At 31.5% G+C, this 27,701-nt stretch overlaps 2 protein-coding genes across 2 annotated transcripts; one reads left to right on the forward strand and one right to left on the reverse strand.

The window, feature by feature from the left end:
* Window positions 1-153: 153 nt before the first annotated feature.
* On the reverse strand, window positions 154-12,508 carry LOC132743774 (long-chain-fatty-acid--CoA ligase 1-like; the record flags this gene model as incomplete). Its single annotated transcript, XM_060732339.1, is given in 13 exon segments — window positions 154-226; window positions 1,023-1,173; window positions 1,750-1,832; window positions 5,213-5,425; window positions 5,730-5,803; window positions 6,904-6,955; window positions 7,603-7,635; window positions 8,469-8,647; window positions 9,337-9,436; window positions 10,698-10,799; window positions 11,462-11,529; window positions 11,753-11,861; window positions 12,350-12,508. Coding segments are annotated over 13 exon segments (1,393 nt in total), but the record flags the coding sequence as incomplete, so codon positions are not given.
* Window positions 12,509-24,660: 12,152 nt separating this feature from the next.
* On the forward strand, window positions 24,661-26,433 carry LOC132743775 (uncharacterized). The gene is made up of 3 exons (XM_060732340.1): window positions 24,661-24,774; window positions 25,077-25,320; window positions 25,523-26,433. The coding sequence occupies exons 1-3, from the start codon at window positions 24,661-24,663 to the stop codon at window positions 26,431-26,433; spliced, it is 1,269 nt and encodes a 422-aa protein (XP_060588323.1).
* Window positions 26,434-27,701: the final 1,268 nt, after the last annotated feature.

Consider the following 27,701-nt stretch of genomic DNA (forward strand, 5'->3'; position numbering starts at 1 on the left):
CTGCTAAAATGATATCTCACATACACTAACGCCACAGATTTGATTAATATCAGTGGATAAAATCATATGACAAATCAGCGCCAATTCGTAAGCAGGGTAATGAAATCATTTAGGTAATTAACAACTATATGACATTTATTCATTTAAATTTACCTGCACTCCAGTCTCCAACTAACCCCATAGTTACTGCTGCAACACTTTCTGTTTGTCCAAATGCTTCTACAAACTGTAAAATACAGTCAATTATAATCATAACACAACTCTTGTTAACTTCATTATATGATTTTTCATAGTTGCCTCCCTTGTAATGTAAACAATAAATACTGAAGCTGCATGCCTCCAGATGAGCCAAAATATTTCAAGAATTTAGACTTGAGAAAAATGTACTTAGATTTTAAGAAAAGTAAAATATTTTAGATAAAAGTAATAGTTATAATGTTATGTGTGATCGAGGGCTAATTTTAAGTCTTTATCACCATATTTCTACTGCGTTTATAACACAGTAAAGTCTATTTTGCTTATTTTGACCACTTTTTATTAATTTAAGTGGTTTCCAAGTGCTGTTTGCAATTTGTAAATTATTTTCTTTGTTTACTTAACAATATTTTACTTTCAAATACATTAAAGTAATTTCATGAAAATTGACACAAGTCTGGAAGCAGTCTGCTTTTAAATTTACCATGTTCTTTATATAATATTCTTTCACTCTTTAGTACTAATAAATATACATTTAACACACTCAAAGTAAACCAAGCATGTTTTCTTCATATAAATTTTATTCCTCCTCTTTATAAATATTTACAAGGGGAATAATTCTTTACATATTCATGCTATAGTTATGGATCTTTGACAATGACCTACAATTAAAATCATGAAGACATGAATGAAGTTTCAAATATAAAACCTCTAACAGTTACCTCAATCAGTAAATACTTTAAGTAGTAAATAAAATATAAAGTTAAGAGCATACATTAACAAAGAGTTATCTTATTGGAAAATCAATTACAAATATTTCTACATACCGCACAACCAAGAGCACATCTAAAGAAAGTTAAAACTTCTGCTTCTAGTGGGGCAGAACCTGTGACAACAATATCAACTTTACCACCAAACAATGCCTGTATCTTCTTAAACACAATCTTGTCCCAAATACTGTTACGTCTTATTACATACCTGTCCAATAAAAGCAAAGTTTAAGGCACTATTACTGTATTGCTTTCTTGCTAAAGAAATTCTAACATCGGCCAATATCGTAATAATTTGGTTATTTCTAGAATGTTATTTTTCACAATCTTCAGTATTCAATAGATTTTAACCGTTTATAGCCGTAATTTAGTACATAGCAATAAAGGATGAGTGATTGTAAATAATCTAATGCCCAGAAATAATCGATTTGCTACGATAATGGCAGATGTTAAAATATTTTGGTGGGAAAGCATTAAAGTAAGACTACCTAATCTGACCAAGTCCTCAAACATTTATTATTCGACACTTGCTTAAATTCAATTCTTTTCTTTAATTAATCAAATAGTTTAGGGTATTTTAAAAACTTGCATTGCTTTTTCGTACAAATTCATCCGTCAATACAACATTTCAATATTCTTTGTCCCCTAAACTTTATTAACTGTACTAACACTGATTAAGATTTGTAACAGTCCATTGAAGAAAAAAAGTTGATTTTCATTCGAGATTTAGAAGAAAAATAATAATAAAATCAGACATCATTTTCTTCTACTTAAGAAAACTTACTGTTTCAGTTCCTTCTCCTTGGAGGAAATTGCCCAATTAAACAGAAACTGTTTCACTTTACTGGCTTTAACTCCTGCAATCACCTGTAGGTCAAAAATAAATTTAATATCAAAACACTTAAAAGATACAAACAAATTTCTCAGTCCACAATTTTGTTAAAAATTATCAAAAAATGTAAAATACAGTTTCTATTTAATTTATCTCTTACATGTAAATTCATGTGTGTGGTATATAAGGTCTTGTGTGTAGTATGTAAGTTCATGTGTATGGTATATAAATTCTTGTGTGTGGTATGTAAGTTCTTGTGTGTGGTACCTCATACCACATGACAGATGGACATGTATACAAACCTTATCATAGATTCTGTTTATAAGTCTCGGGACAGACAGACATGTATACAAACCTTAACATAGATTCTGTTCATAAGTCTGGGTACAGAGGGACATGTATACAAACCTTATCATAGAGTCTGTTTATAAGTCTGGGTACAGAGGGACATGTATACAAACCTTATCATAGATTCTGTTCATAAGTCTCGGGACAGACAGACATGTATACAAACCTTATCATAGATTCTGTTCATAAGTCTCGGGACAGACAGACATGTTTACAAACCTTATCATAGATTCTGTTCATAAGTCTCGGGACAGACAGACATGTATACAAACCTTATCATAGATTCTGTTTATAAGTCTCGGGACAGACAGACATGTATACAAACCTTAACATAGATTCTGTTCATAAGTCTGGGTACAGAGGGACATGTATACAAACCTTATCATAGAGTCTGTTTATAAGTCTGGGTACAGAGGGACATGTATACAAACCTTATCATAGAGTCTGTTTATAAGTCTGGGTACAGAGGGACATGTATACAAACCTTATCATAGATTCTGTTCATAAGTCTCGGGACAGACAGACATGTTTACAAACCTTATCATAGATTCTGTTCATAAGTCTGGGACAGACAGACATGTTTACAAACCTTATCATAGATTCTGTTCATAAGTCTCGGGACAGACAGACATGTTTACAAACCTTATCATAGATTCTGTTCATAAGTCTCGGGACAGACAGACATGTTTACAAAACCTTATCATAGATTCTGTTCATAAGTCTCGGGACAGACAGACATGTTTACAAACCTTATCAAAGATTCTGTTCATAAGTCTCGGGACAGACAGACATGTTTACAAACCTTATCATAGATTCTGTTCATAAGTCTCGGGACAGACAGACATGTATACAAACCTTATCATAGATTCTGTTCATAAGTCTGGGTACAGACAGACATGTATACAAACCTTATCATAGATTCTGTTCATAAGTCTCGGGACAGACAGACATGTTTACAAACCTTATCATAGATTCTGTTCATAAGTCTCGAGACAGACAGACATGTTTACAAACCTTATCATAGATTCTGTTCATAAGTCTCGGGACAGACAGACATGTTTACAAACCTTATCATAGATTCTGTTCATAAGTCTCGGGACAGACAGACATGTTTACAAACCTTATCATAGATACTGTTCATAAGTCTCGGGACAGACAGACATGTTTACAAACCTTATCATAGATTCTGTTCATAAGTCTCGGGACAGACAGACATGTTTACAAACCTTATCATAGATTCTGTTCATAAGTCTCGGGACAGACAGACATGTTTACAAACCTTATCATAGATTCTGTTCATAAGTCTCGGGACAGACAGACATGTTTACAAACCTTATCATAGATTCTGTTCATAAGTCTCGGGACAGACAGACATGTTTACAAACCTTATCATAAATTCTGTTCATAAGTCTCGGGACAGACAGACATGTTTACAAACCTTATCATAGATTCTGTTCATAAGTCTCGGGACAGACAGACATGTTTACAAACCTTATCATAGATTATGTTCATAAGTCTCGGGACAGACAGACATGTTTACAAACCTTATCATAGATTCTGTTCATAAGTCTCGGGACAGACAGACATGTTTACAAACCTTATCATAGATTCTGTTCATAAGTCTCGGGACAGACAGACATGTATACAAAACTTATCATAGATACTGTTCATAAGTCTCGGGACAGACGGAAATGTATACAAACCTTATCATAGATACTGTTCATAAGTCTGGGTACAGACGGACATGTATACAAACCTTATCATAGATACTGTTCATAAGTCTGGGTACAGACAGACATGTATACAAACCTTATCATAGATTCTGTTCACAAGTCTGGGTACAGACGGACATGTTTACAAACCTTATCATAGATTCTGTTCATAAGTCTCGGGACAGACAGACATGTTTACAAATCTTATCATAGATTCTGTTCATAAGTCTCGGGACAGACAGACATGTATACAAAACTTATCATAGATACTGTTCATAAGTCTCGGGACAGACAGAAATGTATACAAACCTTATCATAGATTCTGTTTATAAGTCTGGGTACAGACGGACATGTATACAAACCTTATCATAGATTCTGTTTATAAGTCTGGGTACAGACGGACATGTATACAAACCTTATCATAGATTCTGTTCACAAGTCTGGGAACAGACGGACATGTTTACAAACCTTATCATAGATTCTGTTTATAAGTCTGGGTACAGACGGACATGTATACAAACCTTATCATAGATTCTGTTTATAAGTCTGGGAACAGACAGACATGTTTACAAACCTTATCATAGATTCTGTTCATATGTCTCGGGACAGACAGACATGTTTACAAACCTTATCATAGATTCTGTTCATAAATCTCGGGACAGACAGACATGTATACAAACCTTATCATAGATTCTGTTCATAAATCTCGGGACAGAAGACATGTATACAAACCTTATCATAGATTCTGTTCATAAGTCTGGGTACAGACAGACATGTATACAAACCTTATCATAGATTCTGTTCACAAGTCTGGGTACAGACGGACATGTATACAAACCTTATCATAGATTCTGTTCATAAGTCTGGGTACAGTCGGACATGTATGCAAACCTTATCATAGATACTGTTCATAAATCTCGGGACAGACAGACATGTATACAAACCTTATCATAGATACTGTTCATAAGTCTGGGTACAGTCGGACATGTATACAAACCTTACCATAGATTCTGTTCATAAGTCTGGGTACAGACGGACATGTATACAAACCTTATCATAGATTCTGTTCACAAGTCTGGGTACAGACGGACATTTATAAAAATCTTATCATAGATTATGTTCACAAGTCTGGGTACAGACGGACATGTATACAAACCTTATCATAGATACTGTTCACAAGTCTGGGTACAGACAGACATGTATACAAACCTTATCATAGATTCTGTTCACAAGTCTGGGTACAGACGGACATGTTTACAAACCTTATTATATATTCTGGGACAGACAGACATGTATACAAACCTTATCATAGATTCTGTTCACAAGTCTGGGTACAGACGGACGTGTATACAAACCTTATCATAGATTCTGTTCATAAGTCTGGGAACAGAGAAGAACACGGTAGGTTTTAACGTCTGCAAATCATCTAACAACAGTTTAACATCCCCTCGGAAAAATCCAATCTTAGCTCCCTCCATGGTCAAACATTGTTGACCAATACGTTCATACATGTGAGCCAGAGGAAGGTAAGACAAATGTGCGTCATCTTTATTGAATTTTCTGTAATGCTGAAACCAAAGAAAGATAATAATTATGCTAACATAAAACTAAAAATTTAAGATGAATTACCTCCCATTATTTTGACAAAAATATAAGTTTTTGCATTGGTAAACTAATTAACTTTATAGATATTCATTTGCTTAATTGCCAATGTTAAGCTGTGAAAATGAAAGCAATGCCCAAAATGACAATCAACCTGTTACAACTCTGCCGAGATTCGACCATGAAATTATGGAAACAATATAGTTTTACTGTTGATAAATTTTATAAGCATATTTCATAAGAAATAGGTTTATATCCATTTAAACTTACATAGTCATTGATACTAATCATAGTCATCTGAGCAATAGCCTGTCTGTAAGTAATCACCACACCTTTTGGATTACCTGAAAAATGTTATATAATTAGTTACAAAATTTTTTTGGACAAGTTATATGGCCCTATGTCAAAATGGCTGTTTGTATATAACATGAGACATTAGGTGAGAGTTACATTGCAAATAACTATTTATATGGCGAAATAAACTGTTTACGATCATTATGTTGAAATTTATAGTACAACAAACTTTCTTCCTTAGAGAAAAAAAAATGAAATTAATTTTAATAAATCGACTGCAGCTATGTATATAGATTATATAAATGTCATGATTATCCACTGGAAAGCCATGTAACATATATGAAGAATTATAAAATGTGAGACATCTAGTGATACACATATATAATATCATGACACAAAGCTAAACATATTCTAATTGTATGTAAATAATAAATATTCAGATAAGTCTTTTTTGAGAGCATTATCAATTAATGAAAAAAATTTGTGTGGCCCAAAAAAATAACGTCTCAGACTAGTAATCAGAGGATTGTTAGCCGCTTTGGTACAAACCCCATTAGGAGCTGGCCGTTTTTTACTTGAGCAACAATTTATACACATTGGTTGGTACTAGTTGGTTCCAGGAAGGCATTTGAGGGTGTTTCAATACGCTTATAGCTTCCAACACAATCAAACTAAAATATATTTGCATAAACTAATGTGAAATATCAGCATTAACAAACTTTTATTATAAATTTATCACTGCAATGTTCAGATATACATTGTGTTAGTTGATATTTCTATCCTGGCACTGTCAAAAGGTAACTATTTATACATTGTGTTAGTTGATATTTCTATCCTGTCACTCTGTCACAAGGTCACTATTTATACAACTAATACAACTAATAAATATTTACTCCTCCCTGCCAACTTCATCTTTCAAAACTAATCTACTTGACAAGCAAGTCTTAACTTTTCTTCTCTATTAAAATGGAAAATTGTATTCAGTTGTTTTAAACATATTCATATTCCCTGGGTAACATCTCAGTGTTACATGATGGTACTTAATGATTTCCTGAATGAGATATATTTTGATACAATATTTTACGTCTCAAGGACAGACATAAAATATCTTAAAAGACTTGCTACATTTCAATTTAATAAAACAAAATACCTGTAGTTCCGCTGGTATAACACATTATTGCTATGTCATCAGGACTTGGAGGCTGTGAATAATTAACAATGATATTCTTACATTGTGTATTATGATATGTATTTATTACAGTGCCATTTTAATAGATTTAATGCAGTGAAAAGCGATATTTGACAGTTCATTAAATAATTAACATGAACGATCAATATTTTTAATACAGTACAGTCTACTGGGGCAGAAAGATACAATCACAAAATCCTAATAGTTTTATCTTTACCCCAAACATCCTAAATCCTTAAATATCTAGAGAAAAAGAGAAAGAAATGGCTTGACCATCAGCATATACATGTAAATACAAACAGTAACAACTGGTTTTCAAAATAGTAAGTAGAAAGGTTTGGCAAAAGTTACATTACATTATTAGATAGGCTCTTCCTCAAAGAAGGGTTAAATATATATATAACTGATTTATTCAAATTTAACTTGATTGAAGAGAATATAAATACAGATGTTAAAGCCAACAAAATTATCATTTTTTATTGAAGCAAGGAACAAATGTTCTATGTATTTAATAAATCATACTATTCCGTGGCTAGTTGTTCAAAGCGCTAAATTTAAACTTTTTTTATTTAACAGGCAGTCAAATTTAACAGTTTTTTCAGCAATTGATCCAAGAATAATATGAAAGATTATCTAAAATCAAAGAAAATTTAACATTACCTTGACAATTCTAAGGTCAGATTTTCCTTTTTCCTGGAATGACATAATATAGGTTTCTATGTCAATGCAAATAATGTAATGTACTAAAACAGTTTACAAAAACCATTATTTTATAAATTTATTTTGTGTTATACATTGAATGGAAATAAAAAATGGTATTGTTAATCATTTTAAAAATTAAATCAAGAAATTTGTTAAACTATGCTTAAAGGGATACTCAGGCAAAATAATGGCAAAAATATAAAATTGATCTTCTGTACTCAAATCACTCTAAAATGACATTTCTTAAAGTCCCAGCATGAATTTCTGTATAAATTCTGTATATTTTGGGCTTGAAGCTTAAATATATCTATATATGTTGAACGACATTTAAACGCCAACAGAATCACCGAATAGTTTAAAAACAAGTCGTGTGATTTGAACAAACCCTGGAAGTTACAATAACAGGTATTGTGGATATTGTATGATTGAAACAAGTCTAAGTAGTTGATTTGACATGTTCTTTAACGTTTCCAGAGTACACAGTGACAACTATTGTGAAATCTTAGCGCTCTAACCTGACCCACGCTGGTCAAGTTAGGAAAACACCATTTTATTCTTTAAATGGAGAAATGTTTTGTTCTTTTGACTGATTAGTGTATTCATTTTGAGGACATTTACAGAATAATGAAAGAAAAATCCAAAACTAAGAAATTAGAATTTTGCCTGTGTCTCCCTTTAAAACAATATTTACTTTACATTTCAATATTTTGTTTTGTTTTGTTCGAAAACCTTTTAATTCATGTTTTGTTTTTTATTCCCCATTTTTATTGTTGCACGTCACTTCTTTTAATATTTTTATGGTAAACATCAAAGAAAAAAATTACCAGGGCCTCCTTGAAGGAAACAACCTTGATCTTGACCTTGGCTGCAAGTTCTTGATCCACCCCGTCTAACCCGTTCATCACAAGGATGGTTTTAAGACTTTTGCCACGCCCATTTGAAACCATTTGTAACAATTTATTAACTTTTTCTGATAAATCAACAACAATTAGAGGCATTTCAGCTGAAAATATAAGAAAAATTTGCAAAATTGGAAAAATGTCTTGTCAGGAAAAGATTTTCTTCCCATGAAGTATTTAACAAAAGTTTAACCGTTTTTGTTTATGATAAAATTATTGGTTCTCTTAGTAAGTGTTTTCAAAAGAGTTTTAAGTCTTACTTAATTCTAATTTGGTGATTTTCCAGCTTTACTAGCGGAAAAAAGACTCCTATAGAGAATTAGTGCATGCATCTTGTAATGGATGTGATAAAAAGTCAGTGATTTTAATAGCATTCAAATCCAACAGAACTTAAGTAAAAGTATTAAAAATCAAAGACAAGGACGGTAACTGACTACCATCATTTGATGGGAAATACTGTTTGAACTGGCGTTGAACAAAAAATCGAGGGGCGTCCGTGGCCGAGTGGTTAAGGTCGTTGACTTCAAACCACTTGCCCCTAACCGCTGTGGGTTCGAATCCCGACAAGGACTTTGGATTCTTTCATGTGAGGAAGCTATCCAGCTAGCTTACGGAACGTCGGTGGTTCTACTCAGGTACCCGTTCGTGCCTGAAATAATGCACGGAAGGGCACCTGAGGTCTTCCTCCACCAGTAAAGCTGGAACGTCGCGATATGACCTATACTGTGTCGATGTGACGTAAAACCCAAAACAAAAACAAAAAAACAAAAACAAAAAATCGAATAAATCTAACTTTGCTCCATAATGAATGTGACAGCATCATCTCCTAGAGTGTCATATAATGCCACAGGTACAAAACTATATGCTGAACAAGCTTTCTCTGTTATTACCCACTGTAATGTAATAAATTACCAAATGTAATATAATAAATTAACCACTTTAATGTAATAAATTACTCACCGTAATACAATAAATTACCCAATGTTTTTAATAAATTATCCACTGTAATATAATATATTACCCGCTGTAATATAATATATTACCCACTGTAATATAATAAATTACCCACTGTAATGTAATAAATAATCCACTGAAATATAATAAATTACCCACTGTAATGTAATATATTACCCGCTGTAATGTAATAAATTACCCGCTATAATGTAATAAATTACCCACTGTAATGTAATAAATTATCCACTGTAATATAATAAATTACCCACAGTAATGTAATAAATTATACACTGTAATATAATAAATTACCCACTGTAATGTAATAAATTATCCACTGTAATATAATAAATTACCCACTGTAATGTAATAAATTACCCACTGTATTGTAATAAATTACCCACTGTAATGTTATAAATTATCCACTGTAATGTTATAAATTACCCACTGTAATGTAATAAATTACCCACTGTCATGTAATAAATTACCCGCTATAATGTAATAAATTACCCACTGTAATGTTATAAATTATCCACTGTAATATAATAAATTACACACTGTAATGTAATAAATTACCCGCTATAATGTAATAAATTACCCACTGTAATGTTATAAATTACCCACTGTAATGTAATAAATTACCCACTGTAATGTAATAAATTACCCACTGTAATATAATAAATTACCCACTGTAATGTAATAAATTACCCATCGTTATGTAATAAATTACCCACTGTAATGTAATAAATTACCCACTGTAATGTAATAAATTACCGACTGTTAAGGAAGGTCAGAGTTTAAATTAAAATGTCTGCTCCTTGCTGAAATCATGCACCAAGTGTCACCTGATATTACAGGGTTCACAAGTAAACCTGTGACAACACTAAATTCCCAACCTGACTTACAGAACATGACTGATTAGTGATCACATGTGTCACCTCATGATAGCTAATTCATGTTGTAGCTACTGTGTAGCAGGAGACACAAAAATTATTAACAGGGCAAAATGCGATTTATATCCAAGGGCCATAACCCAGCCAAAATCATTGAACTGGAAATTACATGTACTATGCACAACTACTTGTGCTACCAATCAATCCTGTAAAGTTTCATTGCATTAGTGGTATACGAGGAGTAGATTGAAATGCAAATCATTAAAGGGCCATTACTTCTCTGTAGGGGTGACACAAAAAAGTCACGTACCTCACTTCTATTTTGACTGAAGATACCAATAATTGTCTTGTCTTCACTCTTCATTCCCTGACTGACCATCCATGACCCCAGTGATACAGACTGGTCATATACCTACAACGCATCAACAGAACATATGCATGTCTTAAAAGATAACATTCAGAATGAAAGGAAATCCTTTGACATTGAGCAAGGTCAATTAAAGAACAACAAAAAACGTTGAAAGTACATAAACTTAGAAATTGATCATTATTCAGTCTTTATACTGAATGGCATTTGTGTTTTCTTCAATTCATTAAATATATTTAAACATGATTTATTTTGCGGAATATTTTTAAGTGATATATCATACAAACAGCCAACTTAAGGTTTTATGTGATTGTCACTAAATATAGACCAAACAGCAACAACCAGCTAACAATAAGTGCTAGAATTAGAGTACTTTTAAAATATCTATTTATGATGACCTGGCCTCAGGGTTATACAACCATTTTCATAGTTCTGTCTAAAATCTTATGACAGTGATTGGTCAGTGTACATACTTGGGAAGTTTATGACCAATCAATTAACTGAGATCTGACTTTGAGCCTGTAACATTTCTTTTTAACCTCAGACCCAGTTCTTTGTACATGTGATAGTAACTATAGTAACTATTTTTTTTTACTTTCTGTAAGACAGAGAACTTCAAATATAATAATATAAAGTCTCCACAATACCGCCTAGCTAACATCGCCTAACATTGTATTTATAAAATCAATCTAAGATAAATATCTTACATCCTGGTATGACAGCCATTCATATTCCTGATTTGGACCAGAACGTGTTCCCAGAAATGGACCATTACCTGTATAAAAGGACAATTATAACATTAACTAATATATATGTTTTTCTTTTTTTATTTTATTTTCTATTGCTAACGATGTTAAGTAACATTTGTAACTAACCGACAACAAAATAACTGCTATCTTGAAAGTAAAGTTAACTTCCCTTAAAATCTTAAATAATTTTACACTAGAGTTTATAATTGTACAAATAAGGTTTATATTAATTAAAGCTTTATATTTCACCTGACAGTTTAATGCCTCTCTGGAAAACATCATAGAAGGTTTCCATGCCTTCATAAAGTGGCTTGTACTCTGCCCCTTTAGGAACCAGCTTGCTTGTTCTAGAACCATCCTAAAATTGGTAAAAAACTATGATCTATGAACCCTATATTATCATACTGAGCGTTTGACAATATTTTAATTCAAACTGTTCATTATTCTAGATCAATGCACTCAAAACTTTGAAAGTTAACATTAGAAATTGAACACAAGGAACCCAATGTTATTAAACTTAGCCTAAGTAATACATGTATTTCTGTCAGCAATTTGTCTGCACCATTAAATATCCATGCTGCATGACATTTAATGTAGTGCATTATTACAGTAGTTCAGAGTTGTAACAAATAAAACACTGATCATTATCATCAAATAACCCTGGGAATGTTATATAATGTAAACTTAATTTTCTACCCGACTCTTCTACAGTAATAAAAGCATTTCTTTCATAATGTAAACTTTATTTTCTACATGATTCTACTGCAGTAAAGAAAGTATTTCTGTTATAATGATCCTCAAACCTTTATTATCATATTGTCAAATAAAGAAGACTCAGAAATATACCTCTAGAAGATAGGACTGGTCATTTAAGTCAACTGGTGGTATACAATTGGGGTCAGGCATACTGGCAACATAGTATGTAGCTGCAAGCCCTGCCACAGCTGTTCCAACCCCTATTGAGGTACACAAAGGTCCCCATTGTTCTAATATATTTTCCATCTGAAAAGATAAATAAAGAGTTATGACACGTTTGAAAATATCATTCCTACCAATATATTGTACAAGTTTGACTTTAACCTAATAAACTATTTGCAAATACACAGGTTAGAAAGGAAGTCATGAATTATGTCAACCAATGTTCCTACAAATCATTTTCCTCAGACTTTAAAACATGTTAAATGCTTTGAAAGGCCATGTAGTAAACCTGACATAAAAGCTTACATGAATGTTATTAAGCAATTTACATAATGGCATTAAGCTAACATAAATGACCTTAAGCTAATATAAATGTCATTAAAAAAAACATAAATGTCATTTAACTTATATAAATGACATCAAGCTAACATAAATGTCATTAAGCTAATAAATTTGTCAGTTAGAAAACATAAATGATATTCAGCTAACATAAATGCCATTAAGCTAACATAAAAGACATTAAGCTAACATAAATGTCATTAAGCTAATATAAATGCCAGTTAGAAAACAGAAATGACATTAAGCTAACATAAATGTCATTTAGTCAGCAAACATGAATGTCATTAAGCTAACATAGATGACATTAAGCTAACACAAATGACATTAATCTAACATAAATGTCATTAAGCTAATATAAATGACAGTTAGTAAACAGAAATGACATTAAGCTAACATGAGTGTCATTTAGCCAGCAAACATGAATGTTATTAAGCTAACATGAATGCCATTAAGGAAGCATAGATGACATTAAGCTAACACAAATGACATTAAGCTAACAAAAATGACATTAAGCTAACACAAATGACATTAAGCTAACATAAATGACATTAAGCTAATATAAATGACATTAAGCTAACATAAATGACATTAAGCTAACATAAATGACATTAAGCTAACACAAATGACATTAAGCTAACATAAATAACATTAAGCTAACATAAATGACATTAAGCTAACATAAATGACATTAAGCTAACACAAATGACATTAAGCTAACACAAATGACATTTAGCTAACATAAATGTTTTTAGCTAACATTAATGTCAGTTAGCAAACATAATATAAGGAAAAAGATAAAGACAATTCACTTAATACATGTATGTACTGCATGTACAATTTTACATTTCCGAAATGCATTGAATGCACCCTCAAAGTATGCAAAACCTAGTATGTTGAAGAGTTTTTTCTTGGAGCAGATAAAATCTGGAATAGTTTATCTAATAATCTCAGATGTTCATCTGACTTCAATGAAGTTGAAACATAGAGTAATGAAAAGTATGCTTGCTTTATGTGCATCTTATGTAATTTCATTTTAGTTATCTATTCCTTGAATTATGTACTATGTATATGTGTAAAATCCTGTTATTTCAACTTTATTATACTGGACTGTAGTTTTTTCATTTTCATTTTAAATGCTCTAATTTCATTACCAATGTCAACCTGAATTTATTTGTATGTATAATTATCTTAACAGTGGTTTGTACACTTTTTTTGTTTCTATTTCATTTTACTTGTGTTCATGTGGGATACAAGCTTAAATTTGTACTATTAAACATAACTAACTATAAATAAAGTTTGTCTTAATGTCTCTATTTCCAATCCCAATGAAGGGCAAAACTAGCATGGATGTATCATGTGTATGATAATATATATAAACTGACACTTTTTTAAATCTAAATGTTATCTGGTTTAGTATCTTATCTTGGTTATGTTTTTTTTTGTCATTTATTTTACATAAATCAACCAACATGGCATATCTTAATCTCAGTAACAGATACCTTCTTTATACCTAGATATATAACCTGCATGGTTAAAAATGTGTAAATAGCCTATTTATAATGCAAATACATGTAATACCAATTATCTTAGACATCAAGGGTGGTAACTAGTCATGAATTGATAGTTATTTCAACAAATAAAAAGAAAACAAAAATAGTCTGTTCTTAACATTTTTATTCTATTAATAAAAAAAGATCAACTATTTATGTTAATGTAAATAAGTAATATATGCTTAAACTAGAAATGTGTCATCATGCCACGGATGCCCCCGCATGCAGCCAAAATTTCAGATGTTATAATATTTAGTTCCAAATTTGTTTGCAACAATTATTTTTTTCATTTGCAGTTCAAAGCCCTTAAAACTTTTCAATGTTAACACAAACCATTTTCATACAATGTTCAAAGCACTGAAATTATTCAGTCTTAACCTTTTGAGAATAGCATATTTCATATTTGTAGCCAAAATAAATGGCTACATACATTTCCACAAAAAGTAGAGTTGCTGAAACTGAAAGTTTCAAAATTTTTCCAACATTCAAAGAAATAAGTTTGTCCAAAATATTGCAACGCGACGACCAAATTCAAACTTAAACTGCTTATTCCTAAGATGTATCTATATTTATTTTCTAAGTGAAAGGGACATAACTCTGAAAAAAACATCGAACCATGGCCAAATTCCAACTTTGACCTGCCCATTCCTTTGACATATCCATATGCAAATTTGAGTTGAATATGTAACACTGTTGGGTAGATAATGAACAGAAACTGTAAATTTCATATTATTTTCAAAAAAAAGGGGCATTACTCTGCCAAAAATCATTGAACGCATGACCAAATTTCGAACTTGGCCTGGGCATTTCAAAAAAATTATCCAATTACATTTGAGTTGAATGTGTTGGTACTGTTGGGGAGATAATAAAAAGAAACTGAAAATTTCATATTATTTTTCAAAGTGAAAGGGGCATAACTCTGCCAAAAATCATTGAACCAAAACCAAATTTGAACTTGACCTGCGCATTCCTTTGATGTATCCATATTCAAGTTTGAGTTGAATGTGTTTGTACCTTTGGGGAGATAATGAATGGAACTGAAAATTTCATATTATTTTTTCGAAAACGTGAAAGCGGGCATAACTCTGCAAAAATCATTCAAACCCTGACCAAATTTGAACTTGGCCTGTATTTTCTCATAACATATCCATATGTCAAGTTTGAGTTGAATGTGTTGTATCGTCGGGATGATAATGAACGGAAACTGAAATTTCATATTATTTCAAAGTAAAAGGGCATAACTCTGCCAAAAATCACCGAACCATGACCAAATTCGAAGCTTGACCTGTTATTTTCCTTCATGACATATCCATATGTCCAAATTTGAAGTTGAATGTTGCAATCCTTACTAAGATAATGAACGGAAAAACTGATGATGACGGAATGACAGAATGAACGGAAGGACGGAACAGGGGTAACACTATATGCCCCGGCATTACATGGGGGGCATAAAAAGTGAGGTTTCATGGTATATCAATCACACACTTTCCTTTTCTTTCTTCATTCTGTCAATTTTCTTTAAACCTGCATTAGGTTAAATGCTAAAGAAACATTTAATTTTAACCCCTGCTTACAAAATTGGCATTTTTCAAAAGGTTACTGAAACTGGCACCTCGACTGAAACATGTCGGCCACCTTTTCTATACATTATCAAGATCAGACATTTTACCTTTAGAATAAACAGTTGATATATTTACAATAATGTTATTACCTTTAAATACTAACATATATCCTACTTCTTTATATATAACACATTAATCACATAGTTATATACCGGTATATAAAAATATACTCCAAAAATACTAAATCCTGACATGCATAAATACAGTTTAAGATATAAAACATACCAAACTTTTAAACTACCGGTATAGCTTTATAGCAGTTTCGATTTATAGGTCAATGACTCTCAAGTAACCTTATCTTATACAGTAATAGTAGTAACCTTGAGGTTAAAGATCTTTTGTTAAAAAAATAAACATTCATGTGAACTTGAATATTGTTTTATGTTTATAACCTGTCAATTGCATACTTATTATACGGTTAGTGCACATACATTAAATCTTTGATATATTCTCTGTAAAGTTGGTAAGATGTACACAGTTAGACAGATACCTGTAAGAAATTTTGGCACGGATTCTGGGCGGAATTGGCACGGAATTGACACAGAATCAGTGATTTCTGGGCGGACCAGGGACGGAAACGCAAATTCCGTGTCATTCCGTCTCACAAGAAAAATATTTTGTTCACTTTTCTGGGCGGAAAACTAGAAAAATTGCGGCTGGAATTTTATTTTGAGCAGAATTTATACTTAAACATTTCATCTTGGACAGAATTTTCAACTTTTCTTGGGAAGGATGGTTTCTTCACTATGGCGGAATTCTATCACTTAAACATTTTTCTTGAAACAGAATTTCACATATAAGAATGTCTAAATCATTAACTGTACTCATTTGTTTTTGCCCTTGCGGACATTGAAATTTTACCAACTGTACTTATTATTTTTGTTGAAGCATGATACTTGACCAATAATAACAGGTGTATGTTTAGAATAAATAGCTTTATTTTTTTGACATTAAAATAGGCCTTCCTTTTAGATATTATGGCAAATGATATATTATTTGTCAGACTAATTTAGCAAATCTTTTTTGTACTGAAAAACAACTGTAATAATCTTAGTTTAGAACTTGAAAACATTCACCTCCAAAATGCTTAAGTTTATAATATAAAGGTTTTTCATACAGCTTGTTTATACATGTACTGTATTATGAATTTATGACATCATCTGAAAGCAACATTGAAATAAGAATGCTGTTTAAATTTGAATATACTGTAGAATATAGGACAGCCACAGGACAAGATAATGTGCTTGCCATTTTAAATTCTAAGAATTCATGATTTTGTTATAAAAAATAATAATAATAAAAATAAACAAGAGGGTCATGATTGCCCTGAGGTCGCTCACCTTTATATAGGGCCCCGGAGCGGGGCCAGTTTAAACCCAGGGCTTTTATTTGAACAAACTTGGAAGACAACTTCATTAGCAAGATGTTTCACAATGTTAAGTTTTTATTTTCACCAATGTTAAGTTTTTTACTACACACATAATAATGAAACAACAATGATTCTCCTTCCCCCCTTTCTGGCAGGGCCAATTTTCAACCTTCGAGGCTTTTATTTGAACAAACTTGTGTTAGACATCCATAAGAAGATATTTCATGCTAAATACATCTAAGCTCTAGCTCATTGGGTTTTTTTAAAAGAAGATTTTTAAGTTTTTTACTATACACATATAGTTAAAAAAAACAATGACACCCTGGGGCGGGGCCAGTTTTGACCCCAGGGCTTTTATTCGATAAAAATTTGTAGACATTTACTAGAAGATGATTCATGCCTTAATATTTTAAAACTCTAGCTATTTGGGTTTTTTCAAAGAAGATTTTTTTACATTTTTTTACTATATGCAATAGGGAAAATAAATGACCCCCCCCCCAGGGCGGGGTCAATTTGACCCAAAAGGCTTTTATTTGAACAAACTTTGTAGACACTCACTAGAAGATGTTTCATGCCTCATATCTAAACTGTAGCTATTTGGGTTTTTTCAAAGAAGCTTTTGTAAGTTTTGCTATACACATACTACAAGGAAAATCAATGACCCCGGGGCGGGGCTTATTTTGACCCCAGGGCTTTTATTTGAACAAACTTGGTAGACACCCATTAGAACATGTTTCATGCTCAATATCTTAGCTCTGGCTCTTTGAGTTCTTTACAAGAAGATTTTTTAAGTTTTTACTATATGCATATAGGAAAATCAATGACCCCTGGGGCGGGGCCAATTTGACCCTAGGGCTTTTATTTGAACAAACTTGGTAGACACTCATTAGAACATGTTTTCATGCTGAATATCTTAGCTCTAGCCTTTGGGTTCTTTAAAAGGAAGATTTTTTTTTTAAGTTTTTTACTAAATATGCATAAAGGGGAAAAATCAATGACCCCGGGGCCGGGGGCCAATTTTTGACCCTAGGGCTTTTATTTGAAACAAAAACTTTGGTAAGACACCCATTAGAAAATGTTTCATGCTAAATATCTTAGCTCTAGCTCTTTGGGTTCTTTAAAAGAAGATTTTTTCGGTTTTTACTATATACATATAGGGAAAAACAATGACCCCCGGGGCGGGGCCAATTTGACACCAGGGATTTAATTTGAACAAACTTGGTAGACACTCACTAGAAGATGTTTCATGCCAAATATCTTAGCTCTAGCTCTTAGGATTTTTTAAAAGAAGATATTTAAATTTTTTCTTTCGGTTGCCATGGCAACCAGAGTTCTGCATGGAATTAAATTCTTTGAACAATTTTTAAAGGTGACCACCAAAGAAACATTCCTGTGAAGTTTGGATGAAATTGGCTTAGTGGTTTATGAGGAGATGTCATTTAAAGTAAAAGTTTACGGACGGACGACGGACGGACGGACGACGGACGAAAAGCGATCACAAAAGCTCACCCTGTCAGTTTGTGACAGGTGAGCTAAAAAAAACAAAAACAGTGCATGAAATAATCTCATATTATGCCCTTTTTATCTATATAAAATTGATCAACCAATATGCCCAATAATTGCTTTTATTTAGGTAAATAGTTTTATACTACAATGTATATACACAGAGAGTTTACACTATATACAGATCAGGCCCGGCTTTCACTAACGTTTTCAAAGTCAAAATCTCAGCTCAAATCTGAGATTTTTCTCAAATCAGAAATTGAGATTGAGATTTTTCTCAGTTTGGCTTTCACTAAAAAATATTGAGAAAAATCTCAACTTAAGATTTGAGATTTTTCTCATATATATTGAGACAAGGTTTGGCTGTCTCAGATTGTGTCTCAGTGAAGCTTAATTATTATTCTCAGGGGTATTTTTACTTTTTGCATGGTTATTTTGATAAATAAACATAATTTGACCTTTTTGGCAATTAAATTCCTATAATTTTCTTATATTTAGTAATATATCTACTGATTATTGTGGGTGACATCATACGCTCTAATTCATGACGTCATGAAATTATGACGTCACAATTATCATATTGAAAATGATTTTGTTTTCTTTTGATGTACATTCATTCTTGATAAATCATTTTCATAAGCATTCAAATATTCACACATTTGCAATTGCTTTTTGTTGTTTTTGTCATTGTTTCTTGTTGTTGTTGTTCTTTTTTTTAAATAAAACAAGAAAATATAGATCTTCTTAATGTAATAAATATACAAAACATTTCCCTGTTGCGTCATATTACATCAAAACAGCGACTATATTAATATATATATATGTCTTAGTCATATCAGCCCATCAACAATGTACACTAAGACAGCCGCTTATGTCTTGAGAAAAAAAAACAACAGTCTCAGTTGAGAAAATTCTCAACTGTTGAGAAAAAGTTTAGTGAAAGCCAACTTGAGATTTTTCTCAGGTGAGTAAGAATCTCCGTCAATACTGAGACAATCTTAAATTGAGATATATCTCAGTTTGAGAACGTTAGTGAAAGCCGGGCCAGAGCTCTGATAAAACTCAACTGACCAGCAGTTTCCCACGATCTATGCATAACTAATTTACTCAACTGGTCATTCCAACAGATCGGACTATTCCATTGAATCATTTTGGGGAGAGATAACATTATAAATTTCATAAGCAGAATTTGTCTAGGACATTGCAATTTTCTTTTGTACAAAAATTTGTAATGATTTTTAAATTCTATCTTTATATTTATTTGTTTCTTGAATATTTTGTTTGACATTCAATGAATGAAAGTTAAGATGATGAGTAAATTAACCCTGTTTTACATAATGATTGACCTGTCCATGCAGTTATACAGTTGTGAATTTTGAATTCTAAGATATCTGGGTCAGCAAAAAGAGTGCAAATTACAGAGGATGTACTTGATATTTTAACAATTTTGGAGATATAGTTTTGTTCAAGATCTCAAAGTGTTTTAGTATTTGTATGATAAATAAGTGTGATAAAATGGAACAAGGAGATGTACAACATATAAACCTTTAGTTACATTAATGCAGAAACAGGTTTTATATCAAACTATCAATGTTAGCAAACTAGAATTTGTAGCAAGAGGTCAATGTTGTTTTTATATTTTCAACTTCATACATTTGTTTTTTTTTCTGATAATTGTTTTAAATCTTTAATACTTGTATAATTTGTAAGATATAAATTATTCAATGATTCTATATAATGAATGTGTATATTGTATAATAAAAGCATGTAGTACTGATCTTTTTCATTTCCTGGAAATTAAACAAATTAAATCAATTTGATTAAATAGGAATAAATGGTACAAATTCAGAAGTTTTGTACAGTTGAACAGGGTCATCATAATCATTTATTATTTTACATGTATGTGTTGTGTTTCCAATGGAACAATCTAACATTACATTTTACACTCATATTTGCAGGCTGGGACTTAAGTGCTGACTGTGAGATGCAAGGTATTTCAATAAAGATGTGCAGTATTAATCCTGAAAAGGTATATTTTTAAATCTCAATACTTTACTATTCAACATCTTTCCTTGAAAAAATACATTAAACCAGTAATAAATAGTGTCACAAATAAAGCAGTTAATTAATTCTTATACAGAGCAATTCTTAAACACTTGTGCACTGAAATAAGATACTGTGTAAGCTTTAGTATTTTTGAATATGCAAAAGCACAGTTAATATTTAATACTGTTGAAACATAAAATTTGATGTTATCAAAAAATATGAAATATAACTGCATATAATTATGCAATAAAACATAAATCATTACAACATTTTTGTTTAATTTATTATAAATTTTATTATTAAAGGTAAGCACAACCACAAGAAGTTCTAGGAAACACAGGCAGTGGACTTAAAACAGACATCAATTAAAGAAATAGTATTTAAATAATCAGAAACATTTGAAACAAATTTATTATTAAAACACTCGCAGCAAAATAATTGCAAAAAAACAAAGTGTTGGATTCTTAGAAAATCAGTACCTACCAAAACCTGCAGCTAAAAAAAAACTGTTTGTGTTATAGTGAATGTAGGGTATTTTATTCTGTATTTGGACTAAAGGATATGTATTAAATTTTATGAAAGAAAATTTAATGTGATACATTATTGATAATTTTATCCCACAAAATGTGATCATGTTAAACTCATAAAAATTCCGCCCCCATGAATTCTGTCCCAGAATTCCGTCCAGAATCTTTTTTGACAATTCCGCTCCGAAATTCCGCTAAAGATTCCGCTTCAAAATTCCGCCCCAAGATTCCGCTTCAAAATTCCGCCCCAAGAAACCGCTCCAACTCATTTGCATATTTCGTCCCAATTCCGCCCAGAATCCGTTCCGTTTCCAAGTGGAATCCGGCCGGAATCCGTGCCAAAAGCAAATGGTTTAACACTTGTATATTTGGGGGAGAATTTCAATTTCTGGGCGGAATCTGCCATTGAATTCCGTCCAATTTCCGTGCAGAAAATTTCGTACAGGTATGTTTAAATTTATTTTTGCTCATAAATAGTTATACTCAGCGTTAGAGTGCAACAGGGTAAATTACGATTTTGAAATTTTGAAAAAGTCCTATATATGTGTTGTAAGATCAAAACTGATTTTTCTTATTTTTATTCTCAACATAATTTGAGTCATGATTGTTTCTATGTTGTTTTTGCTTTAATATGTTTACATCTATTTTGGCACAGTCTATTCCTCTTTTTAAAAAACATCAATAAATTAAGACTCAATATCTGAATTTTAATCAAATTAAAATTAATTTAATGTCATTTAAATTCTGTATAATATGATATAAATCTAGATGCTCAAAACCATATACAAAAATAATGATGTCACATTAAAAGCACAAACCATGCAACATCATTTTAACGGAGTTGTTAAAGCGTCATGGATATGTGATAAATAGGGTTACTGATTATGTAATCATAAACATTCAATTATATAAAAAATAAGTTGTTATCTAAAAACTTAGGTAAACTGGATAAAGCCAAATATAAGTATGTGTAACGTTAATTTTCTAGTTGCTTAAATCTAAGATTGATCTGACAAATTTCTGATGGAACAGACTAATATCAATCAACTCACTTATAATTTATATGTGTTTACAAATAAGCAAATCATCTTGCTGATAATATTAGTTGCTTTATCCGGAACTCGGCAAATGTGGGTTTTTCCAAGCTAATCCCTCAGTACAAACTTTAGACTTTTACCAAAATATGTTTACGTAGCACTTATAGATTTGTCAATCAGTTGCACTTATTTTTGAACAACACACCTTACAATTACTACCATATTAGGTAGGTCAAAAGATGTTAACCTCTGCAAATGTGGGTTTATTTTCTCATCTAATTCCGGAGTACAAACAATATTTGACAGCTTCAGGATACCCAACTGTTCTTGAATGAGTGGTCAACGTGTTGCAAGGACTATCAAAATATTTACTAAAATCTAATTATAAAAGTTCATTTATAGCTTGGGATAAGCTTGCAAAACTCACATTTTCCTGGTACCAGAGTATTTTCATTCAATTATTATGCCCTACATCTTTGCACAAATACATGTATAACATATTAAAGAAATATTTTAGAGGTTTTAAATTGCAAGTGCTATTTATTCAATCTGCATCATCAGAGTATTGTAAACAGGAAGATATTTCAACAACAAAACTGTGTAAAGACTACCATTCAAATTATTCATTCAAAAGAAAAAAATCTTAACCTTGAGAATAAAATAAATTTTAATTCATACATGAAAGCATACATTTACAATAACTGCAAACAGCAACCGTCTTCATATAAAAAACAAGAGCAAACATTTTTAGCTAAAAGGGGGTATAACTCCAAAAATATAGCTTTCTGAATTATGCCCCTTGTAAAGCAACTGCACTGGTCATATTAGTAATAAAGTATTCTAAACTTTTGGAATGTTTGAATAATGAGCTACATTAAATTGTTTGCATGTAATGACAACACAAAGATTATAATAGCTCAACTTTTGATTCGAAACAGACATGCTAAAAAGTAACATTTTTTTCAATATTTAAAGTAAGACTTCACAAGAGATTTAACCTTTCTTAACCAGTATTTCTTTAGACTAAAATCTTTGTCTCCAATTGTTGCTTTGCAGAGGTTGTAATGTATTCATATTAATCTCAAAGTTTACTCTTTTTTGTATTGTCCAAATAAATAGACAATTGTAAAGAAAACACCTTCTATGTCTACTGTACAAAAAGTCAACTATAGACAAGACACAAACTCGTAACAGCCGAAATAAAGAATAAATTACAGAACACTTAGTTGGATTGACGTGAACTTGACATTTGACATAGAGACCCCTGACTACTTTGCAACATATTGTTTACTGACATCAAGTACATTACTCAAACATTTTGTTATAATAAATAATATTACACCCCCTCACCCTTCGGCAAAGGTTGGGGCATAAAAATATATTTTTTACATTAACATAAATATGGCACAGATACTGACATTATCATAACATATTATGATCGAAGGTTGTTTATTTTCTTTGTTTTACACTTTTACATATTGCAAATCCATTAATTATTGGATACATATGGTTAAATTTGGTGTTCAAGATTACTTGAGTTAGTCATAATGAATAAGTGGTTCAAACACTTTTATTACGGAACCTGCTACAATGGGCCCTGAGGAAATTGAAAACGATATAAATTCCTCAAAGATATAACATTCATTATCTTTAGCATATACAGACATGTGTATCATTAACAGGGATGTATATTATAAACATAAAATAAACATCTCTTACATTCCTGACAATATATTCTTGCATAATTATCAGACTGGCGTTTCGAAAAGTTTTACCATTGCTGGAAATTTCATCTGGCATGAGAGTACTTCAGAAATAGTAGAACTCTTTTCTAAATGTTAAAAGGTTTACATTATAGGTATGACCTCATAAGATACATAATCTGACATTTAATATACAGCAAGAGCAGAGATTTTAACTTTCAAACATTATCAAAATAGATAGAGAATTATCAAACTATCACATGACAAATTTAAATAAAACATTGATCCTTCATATGACCAGTTATCTTACTACTTGTATATGCAAAATATTCCTCACAACAATGATCTTCCTGGTTATCTTAACCAGCCTAGTTAAAACATTGTTGAATTACCCATGGATGTAACCAGTTTCTGACATACTTGGTTAATAATCTTCAAAAGTAGTATCCATCGGTAATAGAAAATTTTAATTTATATGTCTTGAATTATAAGCAAAAAAGACACAAAACCAACAGAAATTTAGACAAGAAGGAATTTACTAAAATGGCTGCAAATTTCAGTGGATCATTAACACAAGACTCTGATGAAATTAAAGAAATGTATTGTGAGGAATGTGACAGACATGGTGATGGTTATGCTACAGCTGTAGCTTTCTGTGTAGATTGTGTGGATTATATATGTGTGACCTGTCAAAGATATCATAAGGGACAATTTAAAACTCACAAAATCCAAGACAGTAACAGTATGCCACAGGATTTTTATTTTGAGAAATGTACCACTCACCCTGGACAGCTGGTCAAGTTTTACTGCATCGAGTGCAATTAAGAAGCCTGTCAGCAATGCAAGGATAATGACCATGTAAACTGCAGTGATGTCAACCATTTATCAACCCTTGCCTCAGACATACAAAAAAGTGATGAACTAATAAACTTTAGCAAAATATGGATCAATTGTCAAAGGATATAAAAGACACAGAAAAGCTGTTAAATGCTAAAAGTGAAGTGATTAAGAACCAAGAGGAACATGCAACTGATACATGTAAAGAGCATAGCAATAAACTGATCGCAACTTACAAACAACAACATAAAGATCTTATTGATGATTTTGATAAGAAAATGGAAGAGACCATTGCTAGGTTGAAGAAAGAAAGGTTAGAACTAATTCAAAAATTATCTGAAAAGGAAAGAAATTTTGAAAAAAAAAGTAAAAACAGCTGAAACGGATATGACAGAAGAGGTTGTTAAGACAAATACAAACTTTAAAGAATTTAAGTTTGAACATTTGGATTTGGTTGGAAATTTGAAGGCTCTTATTGTTGATATAGAGCAGGCTCAGAAATTAGGTCAAAACTGTGAACTGTTTATAAAACTGAAGTTAGCAAAACAAATGTGTTAACATATTCAAGTTACTTCTGACCAAATTCAAAATTCCTACATACAACGATACAAACTAAAAGAATCTGACATTCAACCAACATCACAATCTCTAGAGGATCAAACAAGATTTTTCTCATTTAATGAAGTACATGTATCAGCTGTAGAGAAAAAGATTGCCTTTAATTGTGATATCAATCATGAGTTTGACAGAATAACTTCTTTACTTGTGCTATCTGAACATACACTTCTTGCATCAAATTATAACAGGTGTAGTCTTGTCATATTTTCACTTGAAAAGTCAAATGAAGAATATATTAAAGCAACAAAATTTAACACCAATCCTTGGGAAATAACAAAAGTTTCAGATAATAAAATTGCTGTCACATTTCCAGATGAAGTAATGATCAGACTGATTACATTTTCTGAGGAAATGAAAGTTATAGATATTGATGTGATACCAGGAAATGGTTGTTGCTATGGTATCACTTACAGTAATAAACATCTTGTTGTTTCATATTACAAATTATTTAAAGCCAGTAGTATTAAGATTCTAAGTATGTCAGGTAAAATAGTAAAATCATTTGACAAAGATGACTATGGTCAGAATCTGTTTTCCTGTCCTTGGTACTTGACTGTCAGTCCTGACAATTCTATGATATATGTCACTGATTGTGGCAGACAGACTGTGACCTGTTTGACCTTTGATGGTAAGATGAAGGCAATCTACAAAGATGACCGACTGAAAGATCCTTACCAACTTGCTGTTGATGAATATGGATCAGTTTATGTGTGTAGTCGTGACTCAAAGAATATCCATCAATTATCACATGATCTCACCAAAGTGAAGATACTGCTAAATAAAAGAAATATTTCACCAACAAGTATTGCATACTGCCAGAATACCAAGAGATTATTTGTAGGGATAAATAATGATAGATAAAAGAATAGAGGTTTTTAGTCTGTCACTGGAATAAAATACTACACCACTTTCACAGTCTCATAAACTACAATTTCACTTACTGCTATATATTCTAAAATGACAATAAATATTCTTTCCCTTAAATAACATTCAAGGTAAATGCTTTGAAACACCACCAGAAAAGCTATATCAGGATGTGTGCTGGCGAAAAACTGTTTATCAATAATCATGTGACCTCACCATTGTGATAATCTTCATAGTTATGAAAGCCATGTAAAACATTATTTAACAAGAACTGGCATAGTTGCAGAATAACAAGATATTGTGGGAATGTGTGAGAGTATACAATTTTTTCATAGACATATATCACAAGGATATAGGATAAAATATGAAACTCTTACACAAAGATTTCAGACCAATCATTCATTCTCACTTTAGGTTGAATAGGCTCGTTATAACCATAACAACTTAACACTTAACATAAATATGACACATTAGAATCTTGAAATAATATGTAAATGCATACACACATATTCATAAAATATCAGGTCCTTAAACCTGTTCTATAAGGTTGTCTGATGTAAATAATTAAAACTTACTCACTGTATAAACTGATTTTATCATTTAAATTACCAAAATAACAACAATAGATTTTATTTGCCTGTAAAAACACAAAATTGTACGTGTAATGAGTTGTATTTATCAATAAAATTTAATTCCTATTAAGGTTTATACCTTTTATTTTTCTCTTTTCCCTTTTAGTGATATTATATTATTTATAACCTACAAATGTGCATAAACGTTTTCCCTCATATAAGTGTGTTTTAACGACATTGAGGCCTCAAACAGTGAAAAAGCCCTATTTAAGCCCCAAAACACTGTTTTTCGTTTGAGGAATGTTGTTAAAACAAGAGGGTCATAATGGCCCTGAAATCGCTCACCTGTATATAGGCCCCTGGACCAATGCCAATTTTAAGCCAGGGGCTTATATTTGAACAAATTTGGTAGACAGCTATTAGAAGATTTTTTATGATAAATATCTACGCTCCAACTCTTTTGGGTTTTATAAAAAGATTTTTTAAGTTTTAACTATATACATATAGGAAAAAACAATGACCCCTCCGCAAGGAGGAGCCAAGTTTGACCCCAGGGCTTTTATTTGAAAAACTTATTAGACACTCACTTGAAGATATCTTATGTTTAGTATCTAAACTCTAGCTCCTTGGGTTATTTAAAAAAAGAATTTCTAAGTTTTTACTCTATACAAAATAAGAAAATCAATGACCCTC

This window comes from Ruditapes philippinarum, unplaced genomic scaffold (assembly GCF_026571515.1).
Source record: "Ruditapes philippinarum isolate M1 unplaced genomic scaffold, ASM2657151v2 ctg5352_1_1_1_1, whole genome shotgun sequence".
NCBI lineage: Eukaryota > Metazoa > Mollusca > Bivalvia > Venerida > Veneridae > Ruditapes > Ruditapes philippinarum.